Raw genomic sequence first — 27,993 nt, forward strand, 5'->3', positions numbered from 1 at the left:
AGGCCAATGTGAGGCTACCTCAACCGACACCCAATTCCAGTTCGACATTAGTTTCAATAACAGGATGTCTTCCGCAGCGTGATGAATTCGAGAGGGAACCCAGTAGAGGACCAAGATGGACTATCGCTCATAATGCACGGGTTCTCCCTGCTCACGTACCACAACATATGCGCCGGGTAAGTCACAGCTTCGAGAGCAACCACAAGGCTTATTCAAATATTGCGGTGGCCGATACCTCAGCCGCGGTCAACACATCTCTTGAGACTATTTTTTCGTGCGAAGAACGTGAACTGTTCATTAAAAAGACGTCGAAGTATTATTTGTCACGGAGTACATCATGCTCGAGGAGTACATTGAAGTGGTTATGCCTATTATTTTCAGTAAGTTTGAGCCCCATCAGTATCGTCATTTTGCATGGCTAACAAAGATTTTTTGTGTGTATTGTAGATCTGCATCAATTGGCATCGTTTTACATGCCAAACAGCGTATACTACCCTCCTCTGGCAGGGCTCACCAGTACTCAATTCTTTTCACGGGTCTACTACAGATTGGCCTACGCTGCATTCGAATTTGTCTCTCTGGTTGTGGTCATTAATGTGTCGAAGCGGACATTGCGCTTTTCTTCATTGCATCAGCTGGGGTTCGTACTGGAAAAGCACGCAGGTACGATTCAGCTGAAGCTTATCTCTATGTTTGTCTACATCATGCAACTGTCATTGAAACACGTTGGTAAGTGGACCCAGATCTTGTGCTCGAACTCGTCAGATCGTCTAATTGCAAAACTATCGCATCGCAGGGGCTGACTTCAGCTTTAAGTTCTCCTGGCTGCACCCTGCTAAGACTGGGTGATGATGTCAATAGTAAAAGTGCCTTCGGTACAGACTAGCACGAATTCGGCTGAGGAACTACTCGACGCTCGTAATTTCAATCCAAACCAGTGACGTTCATCCTACACCCAAAACCAGCTATCCCTAGCTGTGTGAAGTCCTCCGTGCGCCTTGGGGGCGCAATAGATGAAGAACCACTCATTATCCCACTGGACATCGCTCAACGAAACCACCGAGGAGGTTTCGACAGCTAGAAGATGCACCTTAGCTCGCCACTACGGTTGCTGCCAGTCAGCATGCTGACACATCTCAGCGCACGACCACTTCACCAGCCCAAGACATCACCTCAGAATCCAGTGGGCCCTCGCCTTCGAATACGGCACCATCGGCGGCGAAATGGTGCTGACGATTGATCCAGCCACCATCAAATAAGCCGATTCGACTTCTACGACTGCAACGGAGAAAGAAGAAAGAATCGCCCTCGAAGGGCTGACAAACGCGCTTAGGAACGCAGTGTGCAACCCGCACGCCTTCAAACTCGCTTTCAAACACATTCAGAAGGTGTTGACCGCAAGCACTAAGTGAGAGATGACCGAGCGACGGCTACTGCACTAACAACATGATAGTTGGTACAATCTTACACGTTATCAGCAAGGGGCGTAATTATTATCTGTTGCTAATCTACTGACGCATCTGTTGTAAGCAAATCAACGGAAAACCTGTTGCCCGTGTCGGGTTATCTGTTGCGGGTGTAGGGGAGCTAAGCACCAGGTTTTCCGTGATGAAAATGCGCAACATATACTATAAATGAGCCTCCTGGATTATCTGTCACATCGCACTACACCATGTAGTCGAATGACAGCCGGAGTGTTTGCGTTGTAGTATATTTCTATGGCCAAGATATGCTGATACTACATTATCAACGTAATGCCCTTCATACGTCGAGTCGTATCGGGATTTATTTTTGTGTGTATATTTAGATGCGCAGTAGTCCAGTGGTTACAAAGTTGTTGTCTTCTCCAGGTCTCACTTTCCAGCCTGAGGCATCATGGAAGGTAGCCCTTCCGCGGCCGTGCCTTGCACTAGCTCAGCTACAATGTTGATCGCACGCTCCGGGGAGGGCAACGTTGGTGACAGCGCTGATGAGGATGAGCAACTGGACTCGATTTGCCAGCAGCTAGATTTTGGGGGCGACGACGAAGTTGAGATAGACGTGGGTGTAGATCGCGGTGCTTTCGAGTTGGTGGAGGCTACCGTAGCGAAGTATGTGTCGGTGGGGTTCTACGATTCGCTACAGGAGGCGACCGTGGCACTACAGCAGCACAACGAGTTTGAATACACCTACAAAACTCGGTACACCTCGAAAAATGTCACTGGGACTGAGTTCAAACGTCGCTCGCATGCTATGTGCCCCAGCCGTCTCAAAATTGTTGAGCGGAAACTTGGAGCTAACTTAGTTCGATACGAGTTGTTGCAGAAGGGTGAGCACGGTGATGCTTCTGTCTCGCGCACGCGGCATGGTATTGCAGCTGTTCACAAGTCTGAAATTGACTCACTATTGGAGTTAGGCATGGGAGCAAGTCGAGTACGCAATATGTTGTTGCACAAATATCGACGCGATCCTGACCTTTTGAATTTGGTGCCTGAGGTTCGTAAGATCGAGAATAGAAAAGCGACTATCAAGAAAAATATGGAGGAAGGCTGGGATATTGACGACTTCAACACAATTGACATCTGGGCACACTCGCGATTGTGTCAAACCCGTGAAGTTTTCGACTCGGCCGACGAGTCAGACTTCGCAAAGATGAACGAGTTGCTCGTGCTCGAGCGCTTCCAGCACAATTTTGACGACAACGGAAAAACGAAAGCTTCGCTCGGCTTAATCATGACCTCGCGAGCGCTATTTCGTAACGTGGCAAAAGCGACAACCTCTCAGAGAGGCAGTCTTGCGATGTCGACGGACGGCACATACCGAATCCATTGTGGCAACTGGACGTTGGTGGATTGCGGTGGGATCTCTGTCGAATGGGAGACAACTCACCATGTTCAGCGATTTAGGCCCTGGCTGTACATGTTTGTCCGGTCGGAGTGCACTTTTGCATACGAGCAAATGTTCGGTGCGCTCATTAAATACGGACGCATTTTTCTTGACGTTGACGTGAATTTAGCTTGCTGCAGTATCGATCACTGCGCTGGAGACCGTCTGGCCGGAAGTGATCATTTTGTCCTGTTGGGAACATCTTCTGGGGCAGGCCAGAAAGCAGCGCTCAAAGCTAGTCGACAAAAGCTTCTACAAGAAGTACGCACTTCCTCAGCTCAAGTGGCTTCACGAAACGCGCTCCCTAAATCAATTTCGCAATCTCTCGAAGTGCGTTGTGCGGTGGTGGAAGTTAAAAGGAGAGACCGCGTATGCGGAGTGGCTAGAAGATGTTTACCTCACATCGCGATGGGAGCGGTGGAGCGTAAACAGCAGTCCGATACCAGGAGTCTTGCCAACACAGCAGGCCATTGAGAGCCACCACAAAGTGATAAAAGAGGTGATCACAGCCTTTGAGAAGGCCCCGACGATTCACGTATTAAACTCTGCTCTGCCCAGACTCTTAATTCTTGGTTCGGATACGTTATCAGACGGCCCTCAGGGTCATTTCTGCGAATGTGAGTAAATTACATGCTTTGACTTGTGACATTATACTAACGCGTGCTGCTAAATTACACTTGCACAGGCCCTTTGCCGAAGGATGCAGTCTCTAAGGCCAAGTTGTTACTGACGTTGCCAGAAAACCATCGTGAAATAACGGAGGCCGGCCAACGTGGCATTCCCGTTCGAATCGTATTCAACAGTGGTAACGCCATTGTGCGTTCGAAGAACTTAGCTGGGTCTACGGTCACTACCCCGCGCTCGAAAACGTACGTTTAAATATTGAGTTTACTTTATACCAGGTTCATTATGCTAATTGATGATTATATACAGCTTTGTTTCATCGCTAGAAGGTAGTACAGGAAGACGGGCGTCCGTCTTTGACATTTGGACGAAGTTTCTTTCATTGCAACAGGTGTCGGTCAACGTCAAGCGCGCACGAGCGATGCCAGAGTTTCAACTTCGCCCTACTTGGCCTTTATCCGACGTAAGATTCATGTTCCATCTGAATTTATTGTTTCTGAGTTAAATATCTTACGATGACACCTGAACAGATTGAAATGGTTCGAGATACACGCCGATGCACCTGCAAGAGTTACATGTACTCTGTCTGGGTCTGCTCGCATGTGATTGCCTCCCTCAAACTGCTGAAAAAGCTAGATTTGGAGCTTGCAACAGAAGTTATCCAAGCACGGAGGCCTCCAGGCCGACCTCGAGCATCGGTTGGAGCCCGTCAACAAGAGCCGGTATCTACCAACTTTTGGGATCCCGATCGGCTTGAAGCCCTTCTTACCAAAGAGCCTTACACTCCTTTGCAATGGGCTTTCATTACACAAGTTGACGTTCAAAAGGAAGGCCAAGCTTCTACTTTTCGCGAAGATCGTATTGGTACAGTTGGCGGTGTTCGACTGTCGGAGGAAGACGGTGAAGCGTGGCCTTCGTTCACGGCGACGTGCAATACTACCAAGTAGACGACTTGGTGCCCGGACTGATACGTGCACACGAGCAGCGAAAGGTTTAGGCATCTACTCTGTTGCCGCCGCAGCCTCAAATTGCATTTCGATTAGCATTCATGGATACAACACATATACCGACTACACTCTACTTGTAATCTGTTGCGCATTTTCAGCAACCTGTTGCTTAGCTCCCCTACACCCGCAACAGATAACCCGACACGGGCAACAGGTTTTCCGTTGATAAATCAACAAATAAGCAAATCAACTGATTTGCTTACAACAGATGCGTCAGTAGATTAGCAACAGATAATAATATTCTCCCTATCAGCAAAACCGTGTCCGCCTGAATGCTTTTCGTTTCCAGTTTAGGCTCGCGGCTCTTCATTCCCGAATCTGCCGAGGACAAAGCCAGCCATGCAGAAGTTGACGAATGTCGAGTCGCAGCGGATGATGGCGGTCATGGGCGACCTGCTCGACCGCCTCAACTACCTCACCTACGTTCCTCTAGAACCTCAGACCTCGCTACTGGATGATCTGCGTGAAAGTCGTTGTCTCAATTCCGCAGAATTGCTGCGCGAACATTGGCGCTGGGAGCAGCTTTATCTACAGGCAGCGCAGGCCATGGACAGTCGCCAAGACGACATCGCCGACCAAGTTCGCGTGACTGCACGAGCGCTTTGCAGAGATCTCCGAGAGAGCCCCGTGGCCGTTGAAGTTTTGTATCATAAAGGCACAACAGCCCACGATCGGTCTGAGGATCTCCAGATGCTGGTGAAGGCTCTGTCGGAGCTCACCGACCTCACTCACGCTCAACTGGACAAGACGCTGGAAGACGCCAAGTCCAAGAAGGAGCTCATGGCTGTGGCTGAGAGTCGCATGAAGCAGGCGGAGGACGAACGGTTGGCCATCCGTGAAAAACTTACGGAGATGAGGAAAATGAAAGAGGAAGAGGTGGCTCTATTGGATGCTCAAGTGCAAAAGCTTCGTACGGAGCTGCATACGATCAACCAGGTATGGAGAGTTGTAGAGTTTTAGTGCTGGTAGGTTGAGTGTTCGTTGAGCTTTGGGTGTGTGCGTTGTGTTGGTGGATAGACTGCTTCGCATGAGCTCATGATGATTGAGACGGATCTCAAGGAGGCTCAAGCCAAGGCGCACGATCAACACTCGGAAGAGATGAAGGTGTTGCTAGACCAAGCTTCCGCGCTGGAGTTACGAGCAGCCAAGATGGCCCAGGAGCACCAGGAAGAGGAGGACGGACTTCGCAAAAAGAAGTGCAAGATGGCGGCGGAGGTCGCAGCGGTAGTAGAGAAATTCGACAGCGAGATGGAGGCCATGGAGACCGAGTTGCGAGCGCTGGAGGAGACCTTCAGGAAGGAGCGCGAGCAATGCGACCAGTTCAACGAGCATTTCCTCAAGGTTCGTTCGTATTCTCCTTATCATCAACAGCCACGACAGACTCGAACTTACGCCTTCATTTACTTTAACAGATTGACGAGGAGCAGTCTCGAATCGACGCAGAGGAGCGCGTGCTGGAAGAGATCAGAGCACGTGAGCGGGAGAAGCAAATGGTTTGTTACTGGCTTTGAAAATGTGTCAGGAATTGTAAGCTTAACGTCTCCTTTCTTGCAGATGATCTACAACGCTGCCACGAGGATCCAAAAGGTTTACCGCGGCTTACTGTGTCGTCGAGAGTACGCCAAAATGGTAGCCAAGAACAAGAGAGGAGGCGGCAAGAAGGGCAAGAAAGGCAAGAAGAAGTAAACAGCTACGACACGTTAGCAAGACTTGCACAGAAAACTGCGTTGTATACACACGGCGCACTGGTTGCTCCATTTCCAGCTTGCGACTTCATCTGTTGCTGTTCCACTACTACTTCTGCTGCTGCTGGGGCGGCCGCTGCTGCTGTCCTGGGTTCTGCTGGAAGTTGATGCTGTACGAGCCCGTGGCGGGGTCCTGCACCATCTGGAAGTTGTCGGTGCTGAGTCCGAACTTGCCCAGGATCGTATTGCCGAAGCCCTTCAGCTTGTCCAGCATCTCCGCCTTCATCTTCTCCTGGCGCTCGTGCACGATCTTCTGCAGCCGCTCGTGGCCCTTCACCGCCGTGCGCATCGTCGGGTCGATCTTGAGCACGGCGTCGTAGTCGGCCAGCGCCTCCTCCAGCTTGTCCAGCTTCTCGAGCGCCTCGGCTCGCCGCAACAGCGCCTTCACATAGGTGGGCGATAGAGTCACGGCCTGCGTGCAGTCGTCCACCGACTCCTCCGTGCGTCCGAGCCGCAGCAGACACGCTGCGCGGTTGCTAAAGTACACTGCCTGCAGCGACAACACCAACATCAACGTCAGCACGTCATAGCAACACCATGCATACACACTATTGCACTAGTACGCACCCTATTATACGCGTACTCGTCCTCCGCGGGGCAGAGCTTCAGCGCTGTCGTGTAGCACTCGATGGCGTCCAGGAAACTGCCCCGAGAGAAGAACCTAAGCAATAATACAATCGGTCAGCTTCCTGTATCTGATAAATAGTGGACACGCATCGCCACCCACTTGTTGCCGAGCTCCTTGGCCGCCGACGCTCTCTTGACGTCGTCGCTCTTGTCCCTGGCGGCGTCTTCTTCTTCTGCTGCTGCTGCTTCTTCGTCTTTGTCTTCGTCGTCGTCATTGTCGTCTTTCTTCTTGACGCTGAGCACGAGGCGCTCCAGCTGCTGCTCCAGCGTCTCCTCCTCCTTGGATTCTTCTTCTTCTGGCTGCTGGTTCTGCGCCTGCTTCTCGACGCTCTTGGGGTGCGTCGACGGGTAGTGCGTCTCCTCCTCCAGCACCTCGAAGCGATCAGCCATGGTTCAAGTATCCCAGTGGGGTATTGTGGGCTGGGTAACCCCGGGGTTACCCACCCCCGGCCTCCGAATTCTTGGGTTACCGGTATGTATGGTAGACGTTTTGAGATCGGTTATCACGGGTTTTGTGCTGTAGAACGTCCAAATGGGGTTAGGTAAACTAAAACCCATAACCCAACCACCCGCTTGGAAAACCCGGTTCAAGTATCAATAAATAGTGACGTTCTAGAAGCGAGTCGATAACACAAAATATTAGTCCTATAATATAGTAATATAACTAATACTATTTGATGTTTAATATTAGAATAATAATATATTATGCTGGCAAAAAATGTGTAGCCAAACACGAGAGTCATTTTAGTAATATCCTAACCATCTACTAGAGAGATCTGTCTGTGTGTGTGTAATTCCGTCCGTCACACCCTGTCCACTTTAAAGGTGGTCCACATAAGCGTACATAGACAGCCTTGGACGCCGATGGCCGAGCGCAGCGAAGGCGGCACCCGCGTGCGTTCTAGCGGACCGCAGGGCCCGCCCTACAACTATGTACTAATAACACGGCGAGTAGCCGACGAGGCGAGCGGAACGGGGGCGATTACGTCACCCCCGCCGTGACGCTTGGCCTAATATAATACTTTTCGGAACACCTGCTATTTATTAAAATGGGCCCACCGCGTAGTAGCAGTGATAGCAGAGTCCGCTTAAATATATGAGAACACTGCGAGTAGTGCATAGTGGCAGCGATAGCTGGGCTTGCCCTACTACATAGTATAATTTTAATTCAGCGAACTTGGTGAAATATAAGCACATTGTTAGCCATAGCAGCGCATAGTTAGCTATAGCAGCGCGTAGTCAGCGATATGAACGTATAGTTAGCGATAGCAGCGCATAGTAAATGATAGTAAGTAAATGATAGCAGCGTATAGTAAGCGATAGAAGCGCATAGAAGGCGATAGTAATAAGCGTAATAAGCGATAGCAGTGCGAGTACATGTAGCGAGAGGTACAGTAGCTGGAGACGATTGATTAATAGTTTCAGGTTAGTTTTTGTGTAATACTTAAGTACTTTAGGGACGGATATATTATAGCTGCAGCGGTGCTGAGTGCTCATCTATAAAGGCATATAGCTACATTGGCTTAAACGTGTGGCATGTATCTGTAACTTATAGTATTTAGCGGTAAGATAATGGGTTCTAGGGATAGTAAATGCCTAGACATGCATTGGGTTGGAGATTTTATTGTAGTTCATACTGGCATTCCATTGACGCGTTTCCCCACACTCTTAACAATACTGATGAGCCGTACAATACCTGTATATTAACGAATTAGCGTTGCACGCTATATGAATTTTGAACGCGACGGCGATACTTTCGCTACTCAACTATAGGTAGTACGCAAAAGTGTTAATGTACATTACGTAGTAGAATAATTTACGGATACGCACGTCTTAGCTCATTAAAAATGAGAGTTGAAGAGGGATACGTAGAAATTAACGCAGCCCACAGCTCATTACATTCTTAGCGCCGTACAAAATGCTGAAACGATGCAGCACGATATATGCACGTTTTTTTAAAGAAAACTAGCTCGAAAGGTAATGCTGAGAACATGAATAACGAAGCCATCACTTTGGGCTTATCGCCTGATCACAATGTAAATGCTATAGCCTACCAACCGTATAGAGAAACAAACTATAGTTATGCGATAACATGATAAAATAACAGGTATACAGACTTCAAAGTGAGCACACTGTAGATAGCAACACCGTATTGATCTACCCCACCACGACATGCAGCTCATGCCAAAGTTTAATTCTACTACATGTACAACACACAGATTACTTAGGTATGTACTCCGCGGGGACTTTGTAATCGGATTAAGTAGTTGCACCTGTTTGGACCCGGTTTTTTACCTTACTACATTCATCTACTCTGACGTAGGAATATGTATTAAGCTGATTTCAGTCACGTCACACTACTGATAGTACCTCAACGTAAATAAACATTTTTTTACATGCACACAAGCAAAATTTAATAACCTTTAAACTAAATTAAAGCCCACCAGAGCGAAGCGGAGGTGGGCGGCCCTTCCTACTACAACTAACCACAAAACTATCCGCCGCGTAGCGGCGGCGTCGGCTAGTATTATACTGAGATAGCAAGTGCCCCGTAAGAACGCAGACGTCACATAATTACTTCGTCGAACTGTTTAAGTGTTCAGTAAACATTGAAAAATAGTCAAAGTAAATTTTATAAATAACGATTTGTTTTTGGTCGGTCTCCATCGATGCGGAAGCATCCATCGCATTCATTCGAATACTTTCTGGCTCTCACTCGCAAATTCGACCGGTTTGTGCAAAAGGCTAATTGGACGCTTTCGATGTAGTTACCACGAGCGGAAGATCCGTTGCGTGGAAACAGTTCCTATGCCATAAGAACGCAAAGTGCAAGCGATACAAGAACCAACAGCTATACTGAGCAGCAGCTTCCCAGGATACCGACGCCAGTGAGCAGCGAGTGGCTGAGAGAGAGCGTGAACAGGCGGCGACTGAGGTCGCGCTCAGTCAAGTGATCAGTACAGATTTACCAACATCGAAGACAACAGTCAAGCTTTATCAGCGACGAAGACACAAGTCGTGATTAACCTGCGTCGAGCGTTCGAGGACAAGTCAACGCTGGACGTTCAAGCTGTGGCTAGAAGACGTTAAGTACTGTAATACAAAACAAGTGCTCGCGTAAGCGATGCACCGTGGACGAAGGTTGAGTCCTCGGCGGTCAGTGGTGTGTTCGTACTAATTGACTGATGGGTGTCATCTCTCCTTGAAATACCCCACATGATCGCTCCCATGTGGTACACATCGCTGATAAAATTTCGCCGCCACCAAGTTAGTCTGTACGCCGCGTGATCTGTCCTCGGCAAACATCTCTGCTTACTATAGTATGACTTCGGTTTTCTGGGCTTTCTCTTCCTGTCTTGTTCTTATTCTCACTCAAGGCCCCAAATGGCGCTGATTAGTTCGCCACCTAGGACTTTAGATGAACCTCATATCTATCTCTTTGATTAAGTAGCAAACAGAATTAGAAAATTGGATGACTCAAATGTTTTTTTGCTAATAAAATACAAGAACGAACGGAAATTCATGATATTTTCTTCATAAGTTCTTAACCCTTTCTTGACCAAAAGGTGCATTTTGCCCCCCCCCCAATTACTCGGCTTAATATATGTTAAGTACCAATCCGTTGATTTAAACGTCCTATTAAGAATCCCAACAAACTTCTAAACTTTAGATTGCATTATGGCCCGTAGTAATTCAAACTAACTTATGCGGATTTGCCTGGAATTTTGGTTTATAAAAATTTAAACTATTTCCATTAAACCCTTACGAGGATAAAATTTTATTATAGAACAGTTTCATCGCGTACCACCTGGACGTCATTGTCAGACTGGTGCAGATGCTGCGTGGACATCATGCTGCTTGCTTGCTTGGTGTTCTTGGCTTCTTGGGCTTCTTGGCGCTTTTTTTTCAGTTGTGGCGGAGGGTTTCGAGTATCGGTGCCTCGGAACCGCGAGAAAGTGAGACACCTGTAAGCCTCGACCCACGATACCCGAGCTATACGACCAGAGTGCGTACTGTGTAGAAGAAACCTAGCGCTGGTTCTATAACGAATTACGGATTATCTCCCTTGTTTTATTAAATGAAAAAAATGTGCTTTCGAATATTTAGCGCTGCCTGGATAACTGTTCAACCGAACTTACTGGATAACCCGATGAAGCCAGCAATTTGTTTCAAGTTTGATGAGTCACTAGGACTCCGCGAAGGCTGGGATAGCAGGTTTTTGGGATAAATCCCTTTATTAGTTGTTTTGTTACGATCCACGGTCATCTCCTGCGCCTGCTTCGCAGCCACAGCATCTGCCCGGTAATTCACCTCAACGGCGAAGACGCAAGATACGACATGGCAGTAATTATACACAGTTATTAAACGAACCTTGTTGGAGATCTGCTTGTAGCTAGTAGAGAAATGAAAATGCTTGCCTCTAGAGTATTCGTCCGCTTCAATCATTCACTTTACTTCACTCCATCGGTTTCGATATATGTTACTGACTCATACCGGCTCGAACTGCCCACGCATATAAACTCCGAAATTCGGAACCGGGGTCGTACCGGTGTGATGGGTATCCTACCGGCTCGATCTGCGGGGTCATCTTGTACCACGGATATTGCTTACTATCCCAGTAAAACAGAGGTCTAGCAGATTTCGATCGCGTGTAGGAGTAGGATACACCGGGTGTTTGTCATTCGCTTTGACAATGTCCGCCCGGGACTTCCTCTCGCGCAAAAACCCGCGGCGTACAGCGACAACGTAGGAACATTCAAACTCTGTTCGATAAAACATGGTCCAGGTCGCCTGAAGATCTAACAACAACAAAAAACTGTCAGCTTCGATTCGTCCAAGTATGTGGCATTAGGATGATCTGAACTAATATCGGTAACAATGTACTTTGAACTTGTCTTGACAAGAACAGGATTAAGTAGTAGATCATTCTACACCACCAATTTATAGGTAGCAGAGGCAACTGGGACGTCGCAGAGGTAGCAGTTGCCGACGAAGGCATAGTTTCCCAATCAGAAGCGTAGTTTAATTTTTAGGCCCGGCAGGAGGACGAGGAGAGCAAGCGCCAGCTTCGCTCATTATTAAATCTCCTCCGCTGCAGCTAAAACCTCCAAGTTTCCTTCTCGGACAAGCCCCAGGCTCACCGATGGCTCCAAGCTTTTTTACTTGCGCCCCGGTGCCTTTAACCTGGTTGGTTTCGCCTATGGCAGGATTGAGGGGGCGATAACACGAGCCGGAAAGGTCAAGGTCAAGCTGGTGTAGAGTGGTCGCTGGACGGAGGAAGAGGTGCAGACGACGGAGCTGTCCCAAGCGGAGCTGCTCCCTCGAGCGGTATCCGCTGATGAGGCCCAGGACGGAGTGGGAACATTTGTGGGAAGTGCCATCTGCACGTCCAGAGTCCGCGCGGGGGGTGCTCGCGTTTGGGACTATGGTTTGGTAGTTGGCTACAAGTGGGAGTCAGCTCAAAAGCTGGGTTTCCTCGATGTGAACTTCAACGGAACCGAAGTTTCGGTCGTGCACGCTGTTGGGTCGATCGTGGACATCGCTGTCGAGATTTATGCTCTGCAGCCATGTCAGGGTCAAAGTACCAGTCTCGTCATGGCGGCTGAGATGAAGCAACGGCACACACAAGCGTACGACATGTTCAATGGGATCGAACAACCAGCTACTCGCGACTCGAAGACATTACTGGCCGGAGTAAGCGGTACCGAAGTCGATGAGACTAAGTCCATCCCTCTCTTGGACATCACGAGTTTTGAGGTGTCAGAAATGTCCATCCGCCACATCCTCGACTACGTTTACTACAAGGAGGGCAATCGTCCTTCACCTTCGGGGACAAGTTTTGGAGAAACTATTTTCGACACCAGAGCCCGCGAGCTACAGGATGCCCCCGTGACGCCGCGAGAGACTGAAGTGGTGCTAAGCGACGGGCTGAGCGAGTCCGACGACGACGACGCTGCTCCAACACAAGTGGAGAGGAGCACCACAAACCCGAGCCAACAGCCCGCGTCCAAACGCAGACGGTTGGCTGCCGTTGAGGAGGCCACCGATACACAGGGTACGCTCACAGGCAGCCAAGAAGGTACCCCATTGATATTACGGGACGTCGATCAATTGATTGCTCAGCAACGGGATGGAGCATCGTGTTCGGCTGCAGTTGTTGGGAGGCACGAAGAAGGATCTGTGGACAGTCATCAATTTCAGCCCACTGGAACGCAGACTTCAATTCACTTGGCCCTTGTTAATGGTAAGTACGCGGCAATGAGTGCACAGCGATTTATGGAGTTTGTTCAGATTTATTGGGGAAAGTTTGGCTTTTTCCCCCACCCTGCTGTCCTACGTGCACTCTTTGGTTGGGACTTCGGTACAAGAGGATTGTCTGTCCTCCATTTTGGCCGTATAACGGAGCTTGAAAAGAGGGCCAGAGTCCGGGAACATCTCCAGGAAGAACGTCTTGCCGAAGCCTCCGGCACCTGCTAATTTTTCGGTGATAATTGGAGCTGTCGATGTGTTATGCGCGCTCGCCCAACAACTTTACAAACCAGTCGTGTACGACACGCTCACGGCTGCTGCTCGATTTCTGGGTGAGCTCAGAGTGACTGAACTACCGTCGTCACCTGAAGCGCTGGCCGAAGTAGCAGCGTGGATAGACGATCGCCTAGAGCTATTTCGTGTTCTGGTGAGCGGGGAAAACTGGCAGGACGTATGCCAGATCAAGACCCAGTTTAGTGCCTCACATGAATCGTTCGTTCGGGTTCATCAACTTATTCTCCGTCAAGATGTTCTCATGGCGGTCAAGGCGGTCAGTGCAAACTCCAATCGCCCGGCTCATCAAGCACGAGCCGGTCGAAAGGCTGAGGCGGATAAACGGGTATTTATACCGGTGGAAGTCCGACAAGCCTTGCCTACGCAGGGTAAGAAACAGATTTGTCTGCGCTATCTGTCGGCACAAGGCTGTCGGGGTAAGAACGGCAACTGCATCATCAAGAACCTGTGTCACTTTAAACCCGCAGCATTGCCCGAGATTGTCCGGGAATTCATTGAGAATAATTACGGTGGGCTGGCTACGGATATGCAGTGATGGTGCCAGGGTGTGGAAGGAGGTCCAGCCACTCCTGGTACGAAGGACCAGCTTCGGGATGGATGTGGAATTGTGGAACTTGCAAATGAAAAATCGCGCTACGAATATGCGTCTCCGGCTCAACCTATTTCATTCAGAGAGCAGTTAGCTGCGACTCCAACCATCTTCGAATTCTCCGATAATCTGACGTCTGTCGATGGACCGCTTGGGCGACACAAATCGCCAAGCCCGTCCACCCTCGGGCCGCTCGGACGACTCAAATCACCGAGCCCGCCAACCACTAGACCGCTCAAGCGGCTTCACCCTCCCAGTTCGCCTTCTCTTGCTGAATTTACGCTGACGCAGCAGCTCCGGTTCGACACATCCACCCGAGTAAGCCGGCGGCTGCTCGAAGTCCACTTAGAGACAGCCAATGTTGCCTTTAATCGAGCCCTTAGCCGCTATGGACTATCACCTCCCGAGGCTATGCCACACTCCATCACGCGGAACAACAAGGTGTCGTATTTGCTGGATCGGAACAAACAGGCCGTGTACAGTGACTTCATTCGTAGAGCTGGTCTACAGTTACCGGAGTTCGTGCGCCTTCATCGTGGCGAATCCATTCAGGATTCCCGTCCCAACAAGGCCCTCGAGGATCTTTCACATCTTCATGCATGGGAGAAATATAGGTACCGAGACCGATGGAGTCGCATTGCTCAGCACGGTGTAGTCCCAGAGTGGAGGGCCACGTTCAAAGCTCAATCCAAAGCACCGCCGAATCACGGATCTGCTACTCGAGCACTGAACATCATAATCAAGCACTTGCGGGCTGGCCAAGACACCAACCGATACCTGATCCTGGATATCGATTTGCTACTCGCACTAGAAGGTGTGACTTGCAGTCCCTTTGGGGCCGTGCAGAAAGGTGAGGTGGACCTTGAAATCGACGCGCGGATTATTCATGATCTTTCATACCCACCTGGGGAGTCAGTCAACGATAACACCGTCCCGGACGACGAGGTGGACGTATCGTATGATGGTGCTGAAGCTTTAGTCAATCGGATTCTCGACGTCGCAGAAGTCTTTCCCACGCTGCAGCGGATGATGACGGATGACGTTAATGGAGCCTTCCGAAACATACAAATGTCCGCCGATCACGTAGGGTGTTTTGCTGGGACTATACCAGAGCTCGGAGTACTTGTCGTGGACCTCTGCTGTCCTTTTGGATGGAGGAATTCTCCTTCCTCTTACTGGATCGCAGGCGCAGCCATTAGTCATTTGTATTCGAGCTCAGCACCACAGTGGCCTCTACAGCCAAAAGAGGCGACCGACAATTTTGATGCGAAGACGTGGTGCGATGACCATACTGCAATTGAACCCAACGTTGGGACGCGATTAGTAGAGGCGCAACTAGCCCTACGCTCTGCGATGGTTGCAGTCCTCGGCCCCGATGCGTGTAATGAAAAGAAGTTCACCACTTGGTTTGACAAGGGTAAAGCTCTCGGTTTGGAGTGGGATCTTCCAGCAGGAACAGTATCGATGCCGCGAGAAAAAGTATTCATGGCACTCAATCGTCTGCGCACGACCCGGTCTCGCGTTAAAACTACTAAGACGGAGCTACAGAAGCTGTTGGGTAGCTTACGACACGTTGCTACATGCATCAGAACGGCTATCCCGTTTTTCCAACGCATCGCGGCGCTCGCCCGCTCTGCACCGCGACATGGCGGGGTGGTGGTATCGCGCGAGGCAAAGGACGATATGTGCTGGATCGAGGTAATCTTACGGATCGGAAGGTTAAACGGAATCCCGCTCGCACGATTTACTCGCCGTCATGAACCCGACTTCCACATCCATATGGATGCTAGTGACCAAGGCCTCTGTGCCCTCTTTCCAGCGCAAAAGCAGTACCTGCAAGTGCGCTTCACCGATGATGAATTGACATTGATTCGACACTGCAACGATACGGGTGACAGCGACTTCTGCATAAATGTGCGCGAATTGATGAGCGCCGTTTTTGCGTCTATCGTTTGGGGCCCGGCATGGAAGCACATACAGGGTGACAACGACACTCATGTGAAATTCTGGAATGATAACACATCTGCAGTGGCGTGAAGTAATCGCAAGGCGAGTCGCAACAGCTTCGCACAATTACTCTTACGAGTACTTGGGATCTGCGAAGTTCAACATGGGTTCTATTCTACGGCCTCGCATGTGGCCGGAGTGGATAACGAGATAGCCGATGCTGGCAGCAGGGTGTGGGAATCGCCGTCCTTGGCTCGAAGATTTGCTAATCTATGTTGTGGGTGGACGTGTGTGCAGATCCCGACCGGCTATCGCAATCTCTCTCTTCTTTGGGAGCGTTGTTACGCGCAGGAGCGCTCGCTCAATCATCTAGGAAGCACTATTCTCGAGCCTGGCAGCAATGGACCGCGTGGTGCAGCATGATGCGCTACAGTCCTTGGCTTACCGCAACTGATATCAACAGGAACGCGGAACAGCTGGGCGCCTTTGCTGTTTACTTATGGAAATATGGGATGAATCGACACCATCCCGGTAACACCTACTCTACGATTTGCTCGAAGCTCTGCGTTGTCCGCTGGTTTCACCGAAATACGGCAGGATATGACCCTGGTGTAAATGCCAGTCATGCTATTCTACTTCGCGGTATTCGGCGGTTCACGGACCCAGTCCTAAAGCAGCAGCCATTGACCGCGCGTCTGCTTCGTTCCGTTTTCAGCAGTCTCGATGTGACACAGCCACGCGACCAGCTTTTGTGGGTTGTCTGTTGATGGGCTACTTTTTCCTGCTCAGGCGTTCGGAATATTTGTTCATCGACAAAAAGATTCATAGCTACATCCTACGGCTTTCGGCAGTTCAATTCTTCGATCGCAACGAGCAAATAGTAGTCCCCAGGAAAGCCGAAGTCGTTGGAATCACACTCACAGGGGCCAAGAACAACCAATTCGGCCGTGAAGAGGTGCGGTATCACTACAAGTCCGGCGACCAGCTCCTATGTCCGGTGAGAGGAGCAAGATGAATACGGAAGGCAGCGATCGCGCTGGGAACGAGGCCTGAAGACCCAGCGCTAGCTTTGAAAAATGGGGGTATCACATCAGAGGCCGTCGCAAAAGTGATCAAGAAGGCCGCAGCGAGATGCGGTCTGGACCCCATGCGGTATTCAACACACTCAGTCCGGATCGGAGGGGCTACCGCGCTCCTGAATGCGGGTGCAGATCACCTGGTCATCAAACTGATGGGACGGTGGATGTCTAACGCCTTCGAAGACTATCCCGTACTCTCGTCCAAGGGGACAGCAGATCTGTCCAGGCAAATGTGCTGAAGGGCGCGGCGGGCGCCATTTTTGTGTGGGGTTGCCGCCACGCCACTCCCTCCAGTGTGCAAAATGACAAGCGATCATTTTTCCCTAAGCGAGGTCATTGTTGGAAATTGGTGGATCTCTGCGGGTCGCAATGTAGTCTCACACAAGACAAGCTTAAATCATCCCAGTCTTCGTAGATAAAAGCCTAAGCTAGTGCAGCTAGCTTTTAGCCCTTTTTTCCGGAGAATACGTACCACCAGGTGCAGCCCTTTTTGAGTCTCCGCTGAATATATTTGTTCGCCACCGTATAGGACGTCATCGCATTGCCGGCGGATAGAGTTGGGTTTCGATTAAAAATATATGTTGAACGAAAAAAAAACCGAGCTATACTTTCCATCTTCGATCACACAACCTAGGACTTTAATAAGTAGTTTCTTGCAATGTTTTAGTGGAATGTTTATCTGATCCATCCGGATTAATTCCAATGAGTGTTGGGATTCACACAATATCAGTCCGCCGACAGTTTATGTCACGGCAAACTCAGCTGACCACACGATTTTCAATATATATCTCTGAGAAACAATGCATGCAGAAGCAAATCTGTGTCTGAAAGAGGAGGGTATAAGTTATGACTCATAACAGATCGAATCGATAATTTTGGAATGAGTAAGTACAATGTTGAGTGCTTTGAAGCTGCATGTACAGTAGTATAATACGATGCAGTGATCCAGTTTTGTCCAAGGTTAGCACCGATGCCTCATATTGATCGAAAGAATACAATGCTTGCTAATACCCAATACGTTGTTCGTAGTAGTAGTTCACTAATACACAATACGTTAGTAGTCTCTGATGTTTGTGATAGTGCCCCATCCTCTGAGGGTCGTCCTTACTTTCGAGTACATTTCGTACTTCATTTAAACTCGTGCATTACATCAACTTGCAACAACTGGCTTCACTATAAGGACGTTGCTTGTTGGGATGGCATTCATGAAAGCAAATAACGTGCTACCAGCCCTTTAGGGCAATTTTCCTTTTGTTTTCTGCTAGGTAACGCTTAAATTCTCTAGTTGCTCGCTCACGTCCTGATGCGTTACTTCCCCAGATACATTCATAGGGTGCATATCTTCGGTCTCGTTCAGTGGCGATGCCGTATGTAGCATATTTCCTGATTCACAAATAAGACTTCTGTGAAATTACATGGAACTCAGTGAAGTGCACTCGCAATTAAGTAGCACCCATCAATCTACAGTAGAAGGAAAGAAGCTCCGAGGCGAATAGTCATCGATTCAAAACCTGTAAGTGTCATTCATTCGATCGAGTGCTGTATGATGTTGTGTGAATGTTGTTTGATGTCATCCGCACGGGGGTGAAGTGACGAATGTAGCGTGAATATCGTTCGATATCATCCAAAAACCTTCCCCAATCGACAGTTCTTCGAACTGCGAATGTAATAAGACCAAAATATGTTATGACCGTCTGAATGGTGAAGCGTTCCATAAAGCGTTCCAAAACATGTTATTCTCTGTGTTTTTAACGCGACCTTAACATCGTGCAGAGCCTACCCGTAAACTTATAACTGCACATATCAGATCATTACCCAAATCATTAGTTTTACGCCTATCATTTTAAACAGGATGTGTTCATTCTACAATATACTTGATTTTATAAAATCTACTTACCGAAACTGAAGGTTTATGCTTGACAGTGGGGGACACCATCGAAGGGTGTCGACCTCGCCCACAAACGACCATTATATTCGTACTCACGACGAAAAAAATATAAAGAAGCAGCCCAACTACGGCTAGATGCGCATTGGTATTCGCGTCATCAATTGGAGATCGTTACTCAGGGTTGCCGCCAACGATGGCATGAGTTGCCATCTGGTAATGACATGTCAATGTTCACATAATTGTTAATTTTATATACACCAAATGGTGCAAACATTAATCTGAACTTTGGAAGCCAATCAAAAAGTCTTTGATTCTACAATTAGCTATGTTTTAATGTGATTGGACGATAGATCATACCGAGCTGAATCGATTGGTGCCTGGTTTGCTAGAAAATTTCAAGATTGAGTTGGTTTAAAAATGCAAAACACTCCTCGATACTGTCCGGATCTGTGGATAAAACGCATTCACTTAAACTCCTAAAACAGTTACAGTATACCACGCGTTTCAGTTTGTGGGTTTGTAGCCGGGGGCGAAGATTATATGAGTTTTTGACGATTTAGTATTGTGCTTTGCAATGATTTTGGTAATATGAGGCGAGATTTGCTGTATTTATAGCGACCACCTGCTAGATTTCCGATAAATCGAGGTGCATAGTTGGGTGGAGGCCTAGAATTACGCTAAAAGCGTCACAAATACACTTTTGAAAGTGCAATTGTGGCTGTGCAGCTGCAATTCTGTCGGTTTTTATCCACAAGCACCTACACACACGGCAATTATGCATAAGAGGGTGGATGTGCTGGGTATCATGGACGGTGGTGTACTGGGCCAATGCATGGCTGCTGATAGGCTCTCCCAACTCGATATATATGTATATATGAGGAGGTGGATTAATGCATAATTTTAGCAGGTCGTGTATCTTTTTTCACACATATTTAGGAGCAGACTTTGCCATATTTAGCGTCTAAAATGGTCGGTAAAATCATTGCAAAGCACAATAGTGCGAATATTATATCGTTCAGCGACCTCAGCCTCGTTTGATTACTATAATAGTACCAAAAAGTACTACTTGGTGACATCAAAAAGGAAGCACAACAGATAACCCCATGGCGGCGTCGGCACCAGCGACTTGGGGCGCCAGGCAGACCCTCTCAGCGCATGTAAAGCCCATCTCCAGCCTCTCCTTCTCACCCGACGAGCATCTCCTCGCCTCCTCCTGTACGTATGCGCTCCAAAGATGTCTACAGTATCCGCTACAGTCCACTTCATCTAACTTTGGTCCTTGCCTCCTCCTTCAGCTGCCGATTGCTCCGTCAAGATATGGCGCCTGGCACCCGATAGTCAGCTGGAGACGTCGCCCAATACGTCTCTCTACGGCCACGAGGCTGGCGTGTCGGCCGCCTGCTGGTCGCCGGACTCGCAGCACCTGGCGTCGGCTTCCGACGACCGCACGGCTCGGCTCTGGGACGTGGAGACGGCCAAGACGCTGGCCACGCTGGGCGCCACGCATCGCAGCCTGGACGCGGCGCTCACGACGCCTCTGTCACTACTGGAGGGCTCCTCGGCGGCGCTGGGGCTGGACGAGGAGGGGCAGAACGGAGCCGTGGTGACCGCAGACCCGCCCGTCGAGACGCACACGGGCTTCGTGAGCTGCGTGGCCTTCAACCCGCAGGGCTCGTTAGTGGCCACGGGCTCGCACGACGAGAACGTGCGACTCTGGGACGTACGCAGCGGCAGGAGCGTTGCAATCATTGGCGCCCACCAGGAGCCGGTGGTAAGTGTGGAGTTTCACCCGACGGACGGGTCGCTGCTGCTCACAGGAGGCTACGACGGCCTGGTGCGTGTCTGGGATGTGGCCTCGCGACAGTGTCTCCGCACTGTCATCACGGAGCCGGCCGCGCCAGTGGGTAGCGCGAGGTTTACCCCGAACGGCAGATACGTGCTCAGCTCGACGCTCGACGGAACTGTGAGGCTGTGGGACTACATGCGCGATATCTGCGTGCGCTCGTACAGCGGGCACGTGAACCGCAAGTTCAGCATGCAGTGCGCGTTCTTGGAGCAGCACTGGAACAAGCAGCCGGTCGTCGCCTGTGGGTCGGAGGACAGCCGGATCTTCATGTGGGATGTTGGCACGCAGGAAGTGGCGTCCGTGCTGACGGGCCATGATCACCCCGTGCTCGCTCTGGCAGCTCACCCGACGTGCGCGCTGATGGTGTCGGGATCAAACCGCGACATTAAGATGTGGACCCCGGCCGGTGATGCGGAGAGTAATGACAAGAAGTCTGAACGCAACGGCACGAGTCAGCAGGCTGAGTGAAGATAATAAGCACCTTACAGGAGCTCTGCAGTTCACGATATCGCAGTAGAGTGGATGTACGAACGCAAGCACCGTCAAGAGAAACACACAATGAGTCTATTTATTTACTACGATCACATTCCGTCACCGAGTTGCTCTATTGCCACAGATTGATCTTCAACTCAGCGAAAACGACCAGCGATCTTCTGGCGCACTGCCATCTTGTTCCCTCTATTGGGTCTGCTGCATCTTGCTGAGGTTCTTGAGGTAACTGAGCGTGAACTGGTTATCATCGCAACTGCACCACCAACAACGATGAAAATGAACGTTAGTACAAGGAACATGAGTGTCAAATCGCGGCAGGGGCCCAACAACAACGTACATCTTGGCAAGATCCTGGAGGTGGCGAGCGATGCTCTTCTGAAGTGAACGCAGTGTCGGTAGGCACGTAGCACTGCTAGCGGGGTCGTCACGCAGGGTTTGGCCGTGCGAGTTGAGAACAGCGAGACTCCACTGAAGGTAGAACTCGAGGTGCGGACTGCGATCCATTCGCTTGGCCAGCAGCTGCAGCAGTCGCTGCAAGTACATCTCGCCCCGCAGCGTCTGCGCAACAAGCGGAATGCTAGCAAGCGGGACGCCTTCCACACAACGAGCAATGATCGGCTCCTCATTCAAGTGCAGCGCCATCACCAATGCACGCGCATACTCACGGCGTGCCAGCGTCTTCGAGATGGTTTCGGGCGTGATATCCTCGTCCAGCTCGAACGGGTCGAAGGCCAGGCTTTCGTCCAGACCGTAGATCAACAGACCTTCCGTAGTAGCAGCAGCCCATGCGCGACCGGTAGGGGAGAAAAGAACGGCCTTGGACAGCACCTCCATGTTCTTGCGGCGAGTGCCAGGGTCCACAGCGCGTTTGGCACCAACCAGCGCGCTACCGGGGGTGCGTCCAGACGCCTCCGAGTCATCCAAGTGAGCGTCGAGTTCGATCTTGCTCATTCCGCTCTCCGTGATGTTCCTGCTGTTGAGCTTGTCCAGAATGCCATCGAGTGACAGGTTGTGCGAGATCTGGAACTTCTTGAGCAAAATCTGCGGGCCAGCAGCGTAGATGCACACGAACTTGGAGCGTCCACCAGCAAGCAGAAGCGAGCCATCAGCTGAGTAGCAGACGCTGGTAAAGTGCTTGGACAGCTGATTGTTCGCCGCCGTGATGTGGTCGCCTTCCTTGCGACCGCCGGCAATGTCCCGCTTTCCGTCAATCGTGCCAACCTGCTCGCCTTCCTTGACGTCCCAAATGTTGATCGCTCCGTTGAGCGTAGTGGAGGCAAGCTGCTTGCCATCCGGACGGAAGGCCACAGCCAACACGTCCGTAGCGTGAGCGAGAGGCTCAATGAAGCTCTTCTTGCTGGCGAACAGATTCCAGAGGCGCACCGTGTGGTCCCATGAAGCAGAGGCCAGAATGGGCTCGGCAGCAGACGACGGGGAAAATGACAGCGACGTCACGGGTCCAGAGTGGCCGCTGAGGACGTCCGTGAGTCTGCCAGTCTGCAGCGACCAAACGTACACGTTGAAAGGGTCCATCGAACCAGCACACACGACCTGGCCACTCGGGTCCAGCGCCAGAGACAGGAACTGCGTAGGCTCTGGGGTGGTGAGCACACGGAAGTTCTTGTATCGGTTCAGGTCAAACGCGCGCACGGTGCCATCCAGAGACGCACTAACGACAGCCTGACCTGAAGGAGCAAACTGCACCGCCGTCACGGGGGCGGAGTGCTCGGTGAAAGTGACGTAGCAGAAGCCACTGCTGGTGTCCCAAAGCTTGAGTTTGGCATCGTCGGCACCTGTAGCAAGCAGTCGTCCATCGGGCGAGTAGCTGGCCGCGTTCAGGTCGAAGTAGTGTCCCTGCTGCTTGAGCACATACGTCTCGGAGCGCCACTCCCAGACCAGCAGCTGTCCAAGCTTGCGCGAAGCGAAGGCGAGCCACTCTCCGGTGGCATTCACCGCCACAGTCTCAAGCTGGTTTTGCGTGACGCTCAGCGTGTGAATATTCACAAAGGCGGGCAGCTCGTACAGGCCGAAGGTGCCGTTGCCGAAACCCACGACGAGCATGCCCGTCGACGAGTGGAAGGTGCAACACAACACCTTGGCGAAGTCCATCTTGAGCACGTGCTTCTGGCACGTGTACCACTTAATCGCACGCGCGATGTCCGGGATCGGCTCTGTCCGGTCCTCCGAGAATTTACGCTTGCGCTTCTTGCCTGCAGCTTCGTCCTCGCTTTCGTCTTCGCTGCTCTCGCTTTCTTCCTTGTCCTCCTGTTTGTCTTCCTCCTTGTTGTCCTCCTTCTCCTCCTCCTCTTCTTCTACGTTATCATCTTCGCTCTCCTCGTCGTCACTCTCATCGGGCGTGCGTTCCGTCATCTCCACATCCGGCAGCTTGTATTTCCACTCGTAGGCACCACCGTCGCGTCCGACCGTGAAAATCGATTCGTCATTCTCGGCAAAGAAGGCTCCTACCACCACGTCGCGGTGTCCCGAGAGCGTCAGGGGCTTGAAACCCGGGTACGGGTCCACGGAGAACACGCGCGCCGACAGGTCCTCGGATCCCGTGACGAAGAACTTGCCGTCATGCGACCATGACACACTCACAACATCCGCGTAGTGGCCCGTGTACGTGCGGTGCAGCACGAAGGGCGCGAACTCGCGCACGAGCCCCGGGGTGCGCCAGAGTTGCGTCTTGTTGCCCACCGCAACGGCAATGAACTTGTCGTCGGGGCTGAAGTTGAGCGCGCGCACGGGCTGCTTGAAGTGGAAGCGGTAGAGCACCGCGCCGCGCTTCAAGTTGACCAGCAGACAGCGACCCTCCTCGTCCACGGCCAGCAGCAGCCGCGAGTCGTGCGAGACGGCGATGCGCTCCACATTCTTGCGCGCCTCAAAGGCGAAGGTCCGCGACGTGTTGCTGCAATTAATTCACAGCTCGTTAGTCAGTGTGTCATTGCATTGCATTGCATTGCGTCAGGCGTCTTTGAGACTAACTCACTTGACGAGGTCGAACTGGGTGATGCGGTTGCCCACGGGGCTGAGCACGGAGTTCCCATCGGGCGTGAAGACCACGTTGCCCTGCGAGTAGACGCTGCCGCACAGGTGCTGGAACTGGTAGGCGAACTTCATGGCGGCCAGGCGAGTGGCGTCCGCTGCCAGTCGGTCGGAATTGACTCCAATGCAATATGGACTGGTTGGCGAGCAAGAGAGCCATCTTTTCCACCAATCAGAGTCGTGTATTTTGATTTTCGACGAATCGTCGAGTGTCTCTTTGGCCCATTATTGAGGCCAAGCCACGACGCACCAGTCTTTGAGATGGCGGCCGCTTCGACGCCCAAGGGCGGCGCGCCCAGCGTCATGACCAAGTTCCTGGGGCTGCTGCGCAACTACCGTGAGCCCGTGACGGACGCCGAGGTGCGCGACTACTTCAAGTCCGAGGGCGGCGGCGGCGGCGGCTACGAGCAGCTGCCCGACGTCATCAACGCGCTGCTGGGCGAGGGCAAGATCAAGATTTTCAAGAAAGGAAACGTGCTGTCCTACGGCATCGTGGACGCCGAGGAGGCCGAGCGCATCCGCGGACTCACGTGCGTTGCAATGCGTGGCGTCTGGATTGGGGGTAGTCATTGGCTAGCTGGCTGACGGGGTGCTTGGCGGGGTGATGCAGGTTGGAGCAGCGCCTGGTGCTGCAGGAGATCGAGCGCGCCGGCAACAAGGGCATCTGGACGAGGGACATCAAGTCGCACACCAACATCCCGCAGGTGGGCTGCTGCAAGAGAAGCGGGTGCATTGCGTTGCGTGGAGGCTAATGGAGGTTGTTTGGTGACGTGGTGCAGCAAATTGTGACCAAGACATTGCGGCTGCTGGAGACGCGGCGTCTGGTCAAGTCGGTCAAGTCCATCAGCAGCAAGAACAAGAAGCTCTACATGCTGTTTGACCTGGGTAATGGGCTGGTGCGACTTGTCAGCCGAGAGAAAGCGTGGTTGCTAACGAAGTGTTTTGCCTTGTCATGGGTTGTCTTATTGCAGTGCCGTCGACGGAGATTACGGGTGGCCCGTGGTACAATGAGCAGGAGTTCGACCACGTATTTATTGACACGCTCAGCACCTTCGTGTACGAAGTGATCAAGGCCTCGGGAATGAGCACGTTGAACGCGATCACAGACAAGGTGCACGCCTCGGGCATCTCCAAGGTGGCACTCGGCCCCGAGGAAATCCGCTCCATCATCCAGACGCTCATGTACGACGGCCGCGTGGAGGAAGTCCGCTCCGTGCGCCTCACGCCTGGTGTACGTGCCTCATCGCCTGTCGTCGGCATTTTCCGTGCGTCGTTGTCTCACACTTCACCACCAATTGTTTCTGCTTTTAAAGGCGTCTCACGAGGTCAAGTACAAGGTCTCGCAGCAGATCACGACGTTCAACTACCTGTCGGAGACTCCGTGCGGCGTGTGTCCGGTGCGTCAAATTTCGCGAAAAGCAGTTACCTATGAATGTCTCCGGTCATTTATCTGACTGGAACTTGATCGTTTTTTTTCGGTGTTTTTTTTTCGTAATATTTTTCAGGTGTTCGACCAGTGCCAGGAGGGCAACGTCATCTCGCCGCGTTCGTGCTTGTACATGACCAAGTGGCTGGGCCTCAAGGAGCTCGACTTCTAGTCGCAAGTGTCGTGCTAAACCCCACTCATACATAGATTCCACTTCCACTTCAACGCACGCTTTTCGTCCAATCATCTCGCATTTCACCACACACGAGCACTTGGCCCCATGGAGAGGCCGCTGCTCGACGCTCGCCACGGCGCCCACGCGGCCCCGGAGGGCTCGTCGTCCGCCGCGGCGTCTTCCTCGTCGTCTCTAGTCGATGTGAGTCTCTTCCCGGCTCCTGGGGCCCGCGAACGCGCCCTCCCGGCCAATCCCAGCCTTGCGTCTTTTCCCCACGAAGGTGGCGTCTCTAATCCTTTTTCTCTTTGCATTAATGCAGTAATTAGACAGTTCTAATGGTGTACTCTGTGCTGTGCTTGGACTGTGAAGACGTGGAGCCTATGAGGGGGTACCCACCGCCGTCCAACGCGCCGAATTCCAATGCGGGGGCGACTTCTGCGTCTTCTTCGGCTGCTGCAACTGGAGGCTTCCGGTCGGTGCCGTTGCCGCGGTGGTCCCCATCTCCCATGACGCCCAGATACCTGGCAGCGACGACACATCAACCACCGCCGCCACTGGGGGCTTTACTGACAGGTTCTGCCGCTGGATCGGGGAGTACGAACGTGTCAAGTGTCGATGGTTCTGCGGAAGTGGCGAGCCAATATCACCACTACGAAGATGACCACAGAGCTGCTGTGTCGACTAGAGAAATGGTGGTGGAGACTGCTGACAGACACGAGGCTGAGCCTCAGGGCTCTAGTGGTCTGGAAGGTCTGACTGCTGCAGCCGTGGTGGCGGAAAGTGGAAATGCCAACGCTACTAGCTCGATGACAATGCGACCGGCACTGGGAACGCTGCCGCTGCCAATGACACGTCCCTTGGTGGTCCCACCGCCGCCGCCTCCTGCTGTGGTGACCAACACGTCGACAGCTCTCCAGACTAGAAAGCGCAAGCGGATTCCTGGTCCGATGCGGATGCGCAACTTCCTCTGCATGCATCCTGGCTGCGGCAAGTCGTTCACGGACAGCGCGCACTTGCGAGATCATACGGTTGTGCACACGGGTGAAAAGAAGTTGAGCTGTCCGACCTGTGGCAAGCTTTTCGCGCGAGCATCGACGTTGCAGGAGCACATTCGAGTGCACACTGGTGAGAAGCCTTATGTCTGCGGCGTTCCTGGGTGCAGCAAACGGTACGCGTCTCGCGCAGCGATGCGCTTCCATCGATCCACACATGTTCCCCTGACGGCTTACGCCCCAGGGCCAGAGTCGGGAGCATCGGTCACCGTTAACGTGGACGCATCGCCGCAGGTGCTAAGTGCACCACTCACACCATTTGCGTGTCAAGAATGCGGGAAGCATTTTCGGGTCCGTGAGCTGCTGATGGCTCACCTGAAAGTCCACACAGCACATCGCACAGCTGCTGCGGTGTCAGCGCTGACGTCCCTCTCACCTCGAGGCTTGGCTAGACCTTCTATCAATGGGCCTAACGTGGAGTCTGGTGCAGCAGGGGGAAGTCAAATGGTACACGAGGAGGAGGGTGCACACAACAGCATAATTTACCAGGCAGATGACAGCAAACATCTTCACGACACAATCCGAGCGCAGCAGGACGAGATCGAGCGGTTGCAAGCTGAAGTATCACGTCTGCGTGATGAAGCATCCCTTCAGTCTGCTCCCCCGCGCCCACGTATTGAGAAAACTACGAATGTCAGCGCCGTGACTGCGCCGGTCGAGCTGCTCCGAGATGGCTATAAACCGTTCGAGTGCTGCATCTGCCGCAACCGCTTTGCCAACTTCTATCAGCTCACTTTTCACGGCAAGCAGCATCCTGAGGCGCCAATGACGGAGGTGACTGGGGAACAAGCTCCACTCCCTGTGGGGCCAAAGTATTGCCCTGAAGAGGAGTGTGAGTATGCCGAGTCGACCGGCAAGAGCTTGAGGAATTTGCAGACATTGAAACGTCACTGGCAGCGGCGACATCAAAGCGAGCGCCCGTACGCGTGTTCGTATTGCCCGTCCAGTCGCCAAAAGACGTTCAAGACGCGGGAAAATCTCAAAGCTCACGAAAAGGACTGCACGAAGAATGTTCCTGTCCGGTGAGTTATATACATGGCAGG

At 51.6% G+C, this 27,993-nt stretch overlaps 12 protein-coding genes across 12 annotated transcripts; 10 read left to right on the forward strand and 2 right to left on the reverse strand.

The window, feature by feature from the left end:
- Positions 1–337: 337 nt before the first annotated feature.
- On the forward strand, positions 338–849 carry PHYSODRAFT_296648 (hypothetical protein; the record flags this gene model as incomplete). The annotated part of the gene is made up of 3 exons (XM_009521624.1): positions 338–380; positions 448–729; positions 797–849. 3 exons carry the CDS (start codon positions 338–340, stop codon positions 847–849), a joined length of 378 nt encoding a protein of 125 aa, XP_009519919.1.
- A 1,074-nt stretch (positions 850–1,923) lies between these two features.
- PHYSODRAFT_481220 (hypothetical protein) lies at positions 1,924–4,436 on the forward strand (the record flags this gene model as incomplete). The annotated part of the gene is made up of 5 exons (XM_009521625.1): positions 1,924–3,051; positions 3,143–3,482; positions 3,551–3,734; positions 3,799–3,952; positions 4,020–4,436. The coding sequence occupies 5 exons, from the start codon at positions 1,924–1,926 to the stop codon at positions 4,434–4,436; spliced, it is 2,223 nt and encodes a 740-aa protein (XP_009519920.1).
- A 399-nt stretch (positions 4,437–4,835) lies between these two features.
- On the forward strand, positions 4,836–6,182 carry PHYSODRAFT_480405 (hypothetical protein; the record flags this gene model as incomplete). Its single annotated transcript, XM_009521626.1, has 4 exons — positions 4,836–5,432; positions 5,514–5,837; positions 5,909–5,989; positions 6,051–6,182. 4 exons carry the CDS (start codon positions 4,836–4,838, stop codon positions 6,180–6,182), a joined length of 1,134 nt encoding a protein of 377 aa, XP_009519921.1.
- A 132-nt stretch (positions 6,183–6,314) lies between these two features.
- PHYSODRAFT_460986 (hypothetical protein) lies at positions 6,315–7,252 on the reverse strand (the record flags this gene model as incomplete). The annotated part of the gene is made up of 3 exons (XM_009521627.1): positions 6,315–6,731; positions 6,809–6,902; positions 6,969–7,252. Coding segments are annotated over 3 exons (795 nt in total), but the record flags the coding sequence as incomplete, so codon positions are not given.
- A 6,232-nt stretch (positions 7,253–13,484) lies between these two features.
- On the forward strand, positions 13,485–13,661 carry PHYSODRAFT_405333 (hypothetical protein; the record flags this gene model as incomplete). The annotated part of the gene is made up of 1 exon (XM_009521628.1): positions 13,485–13,661. A coding segment is annotated over one exon (177 nt), but the record flags the coding sequence as incomplete, so codon positions are not given.
- An 81-nt stretch (positions 13,662–13,742) lies between these two features.
- Positions 13,743–13,943, forward strand: PHYSODRAFT_457561 (hypothetical protein; the record flags this gene model as incomplete). The annotated part of the gene is made up of 1 exon (XM_009521629.1): positions 13,743–13,943. A coding segment is annotated over one exon (201 nt), but the record flags the coding sequence as incomplete, so codon positions are not given.
- A 468-nt stretch (positions 13,944–14,411) lies between these two features.
- Positions 14,412–16,370, forward strand: PHYSODRAFT_484312 (hypothetical protein; the record flags this gene model as incomplete). Its single annotated transcript, XM_009521630.1, has 3 exons — positions 14,412–15,308; positions 15,417–16,028; positions 16,050–16,370. 3 exons carry the CDS (start codon positions 14,412–14,414, stop codon positions 16,368–16,370), a joined length of 1,830 nt encoding a protein of 609 aa, XP_009519925.1.
- Positions 16,371–17,046: 676 nt separating this feature from the next.
- Positions 17,047–17,265, forward strand: PHYSODRAFT_482971 (hypothetical protein; the record flags this gene model as incomplete). Its single annotated transcript, XM_009521631.1, has 1 exon — positions 17,047–17,265. A coding segment is annotated over one exon (219 nt), but the record flags the coding sequence as incomplete, so codon positions are not given.
- A 2,752-nt stretch (positions 17,266–20,017) lies between these two features.
- PHYSODRAFT_252422 (hypothetical protein) lies at positions 20,018–21,228 on the forward strand (the record flags this gene model as incomplete). Its single annotated transcript, XM_009521632.1, has 2 exons — positions 20,018–20,129; positions 20,210–21,228. 2 exons carry the CDS (start codon positions 20,018–20,020, stop codon positions 21,226–21,228), a joined length of 1,131 nt encoding a protein of 376 aa, XP_009519927.1.
- A 210-nt stretch (positions 21,229–21,438) lies between these two features.
- Positions 21,439–24,372, reverse strand: PHYSODRAFT_325739 (hypothetical protein; the record flags this gene model as incomplete). The annotated part of the gene is made up of 3 exons (XM_009521633.1): positions 21,439–21,505; positions 21,590–24,160; positions 24,242–24,372. The coding sequence occupies 3 exons, from the start codon at positions 24,370–24,372 to the stop codon at positions 21,439–21,441; spliced, it is 2,769 nt and encodes a 922-aa protein (XP_009519928.1).
- Positions 24,373–24,534: 162 nt separating this feature from the next.
- Positions 24,535–25,895, forward strand: PHYSODRAFT_554736 (hypothetical protein; the record flags this gene model as incomplete). Its single annotated transcript, XM_009521634.1, has 6 exons — positions 24,535–24,827; positions 24,908–25,001; positions 25,077–25,182; positions 25,269–25,528; positions 25,611–25,694; positions 25,803–25,895. The coding sequence occupies exons 1-6, from the start codon at positions 24,559–24,561 to the stop codon at positions 25,893–25,895; spliced, it is 906 nt and encodes a 301-aa protein (XP_009519929.1). The 5' UTR covers positions 24,535–24,558.
- A 108-nt stretch (positions 25,896–26,003) lies between these two features.
- PHYSODRAFT_554737 (hypothetical protein) lies at positions 26,004–27,976 on the forward strand (the record flags this gene model as incomplete). Its single annotated transcript, XM_009521635.1, has 5 exons — positions 26,004–26,178; positions 26,268–26,572; positions 26,630–27,109; positions 27,185–27,369; positions 27,451–27,976. The coding sequence occupies 5 exons, from the start codon at positions 26,004–26,006 to the stop codon at positions 27,974–27,976; spliced, it is 1,671 nt and encodes a 556-aa protein (XP_009519930.1).
- Positions 27,977–27,993: the final 17 nt, after the last annotated feature.

Source organism: Phytophthora sojae (assembly GCF_000149755.1).
Source record: "Phytophthora sojae unplaced genomic scaffold PHYSOscaffold_2, whole genome shotgun sequence".
NCBI classification, from domain to species: Eukaryota; Oomycota; class Peronosporomycetes; order Peronosporales; family Peronosporaceae; genus Phytophthora; species Phytophthora sojae.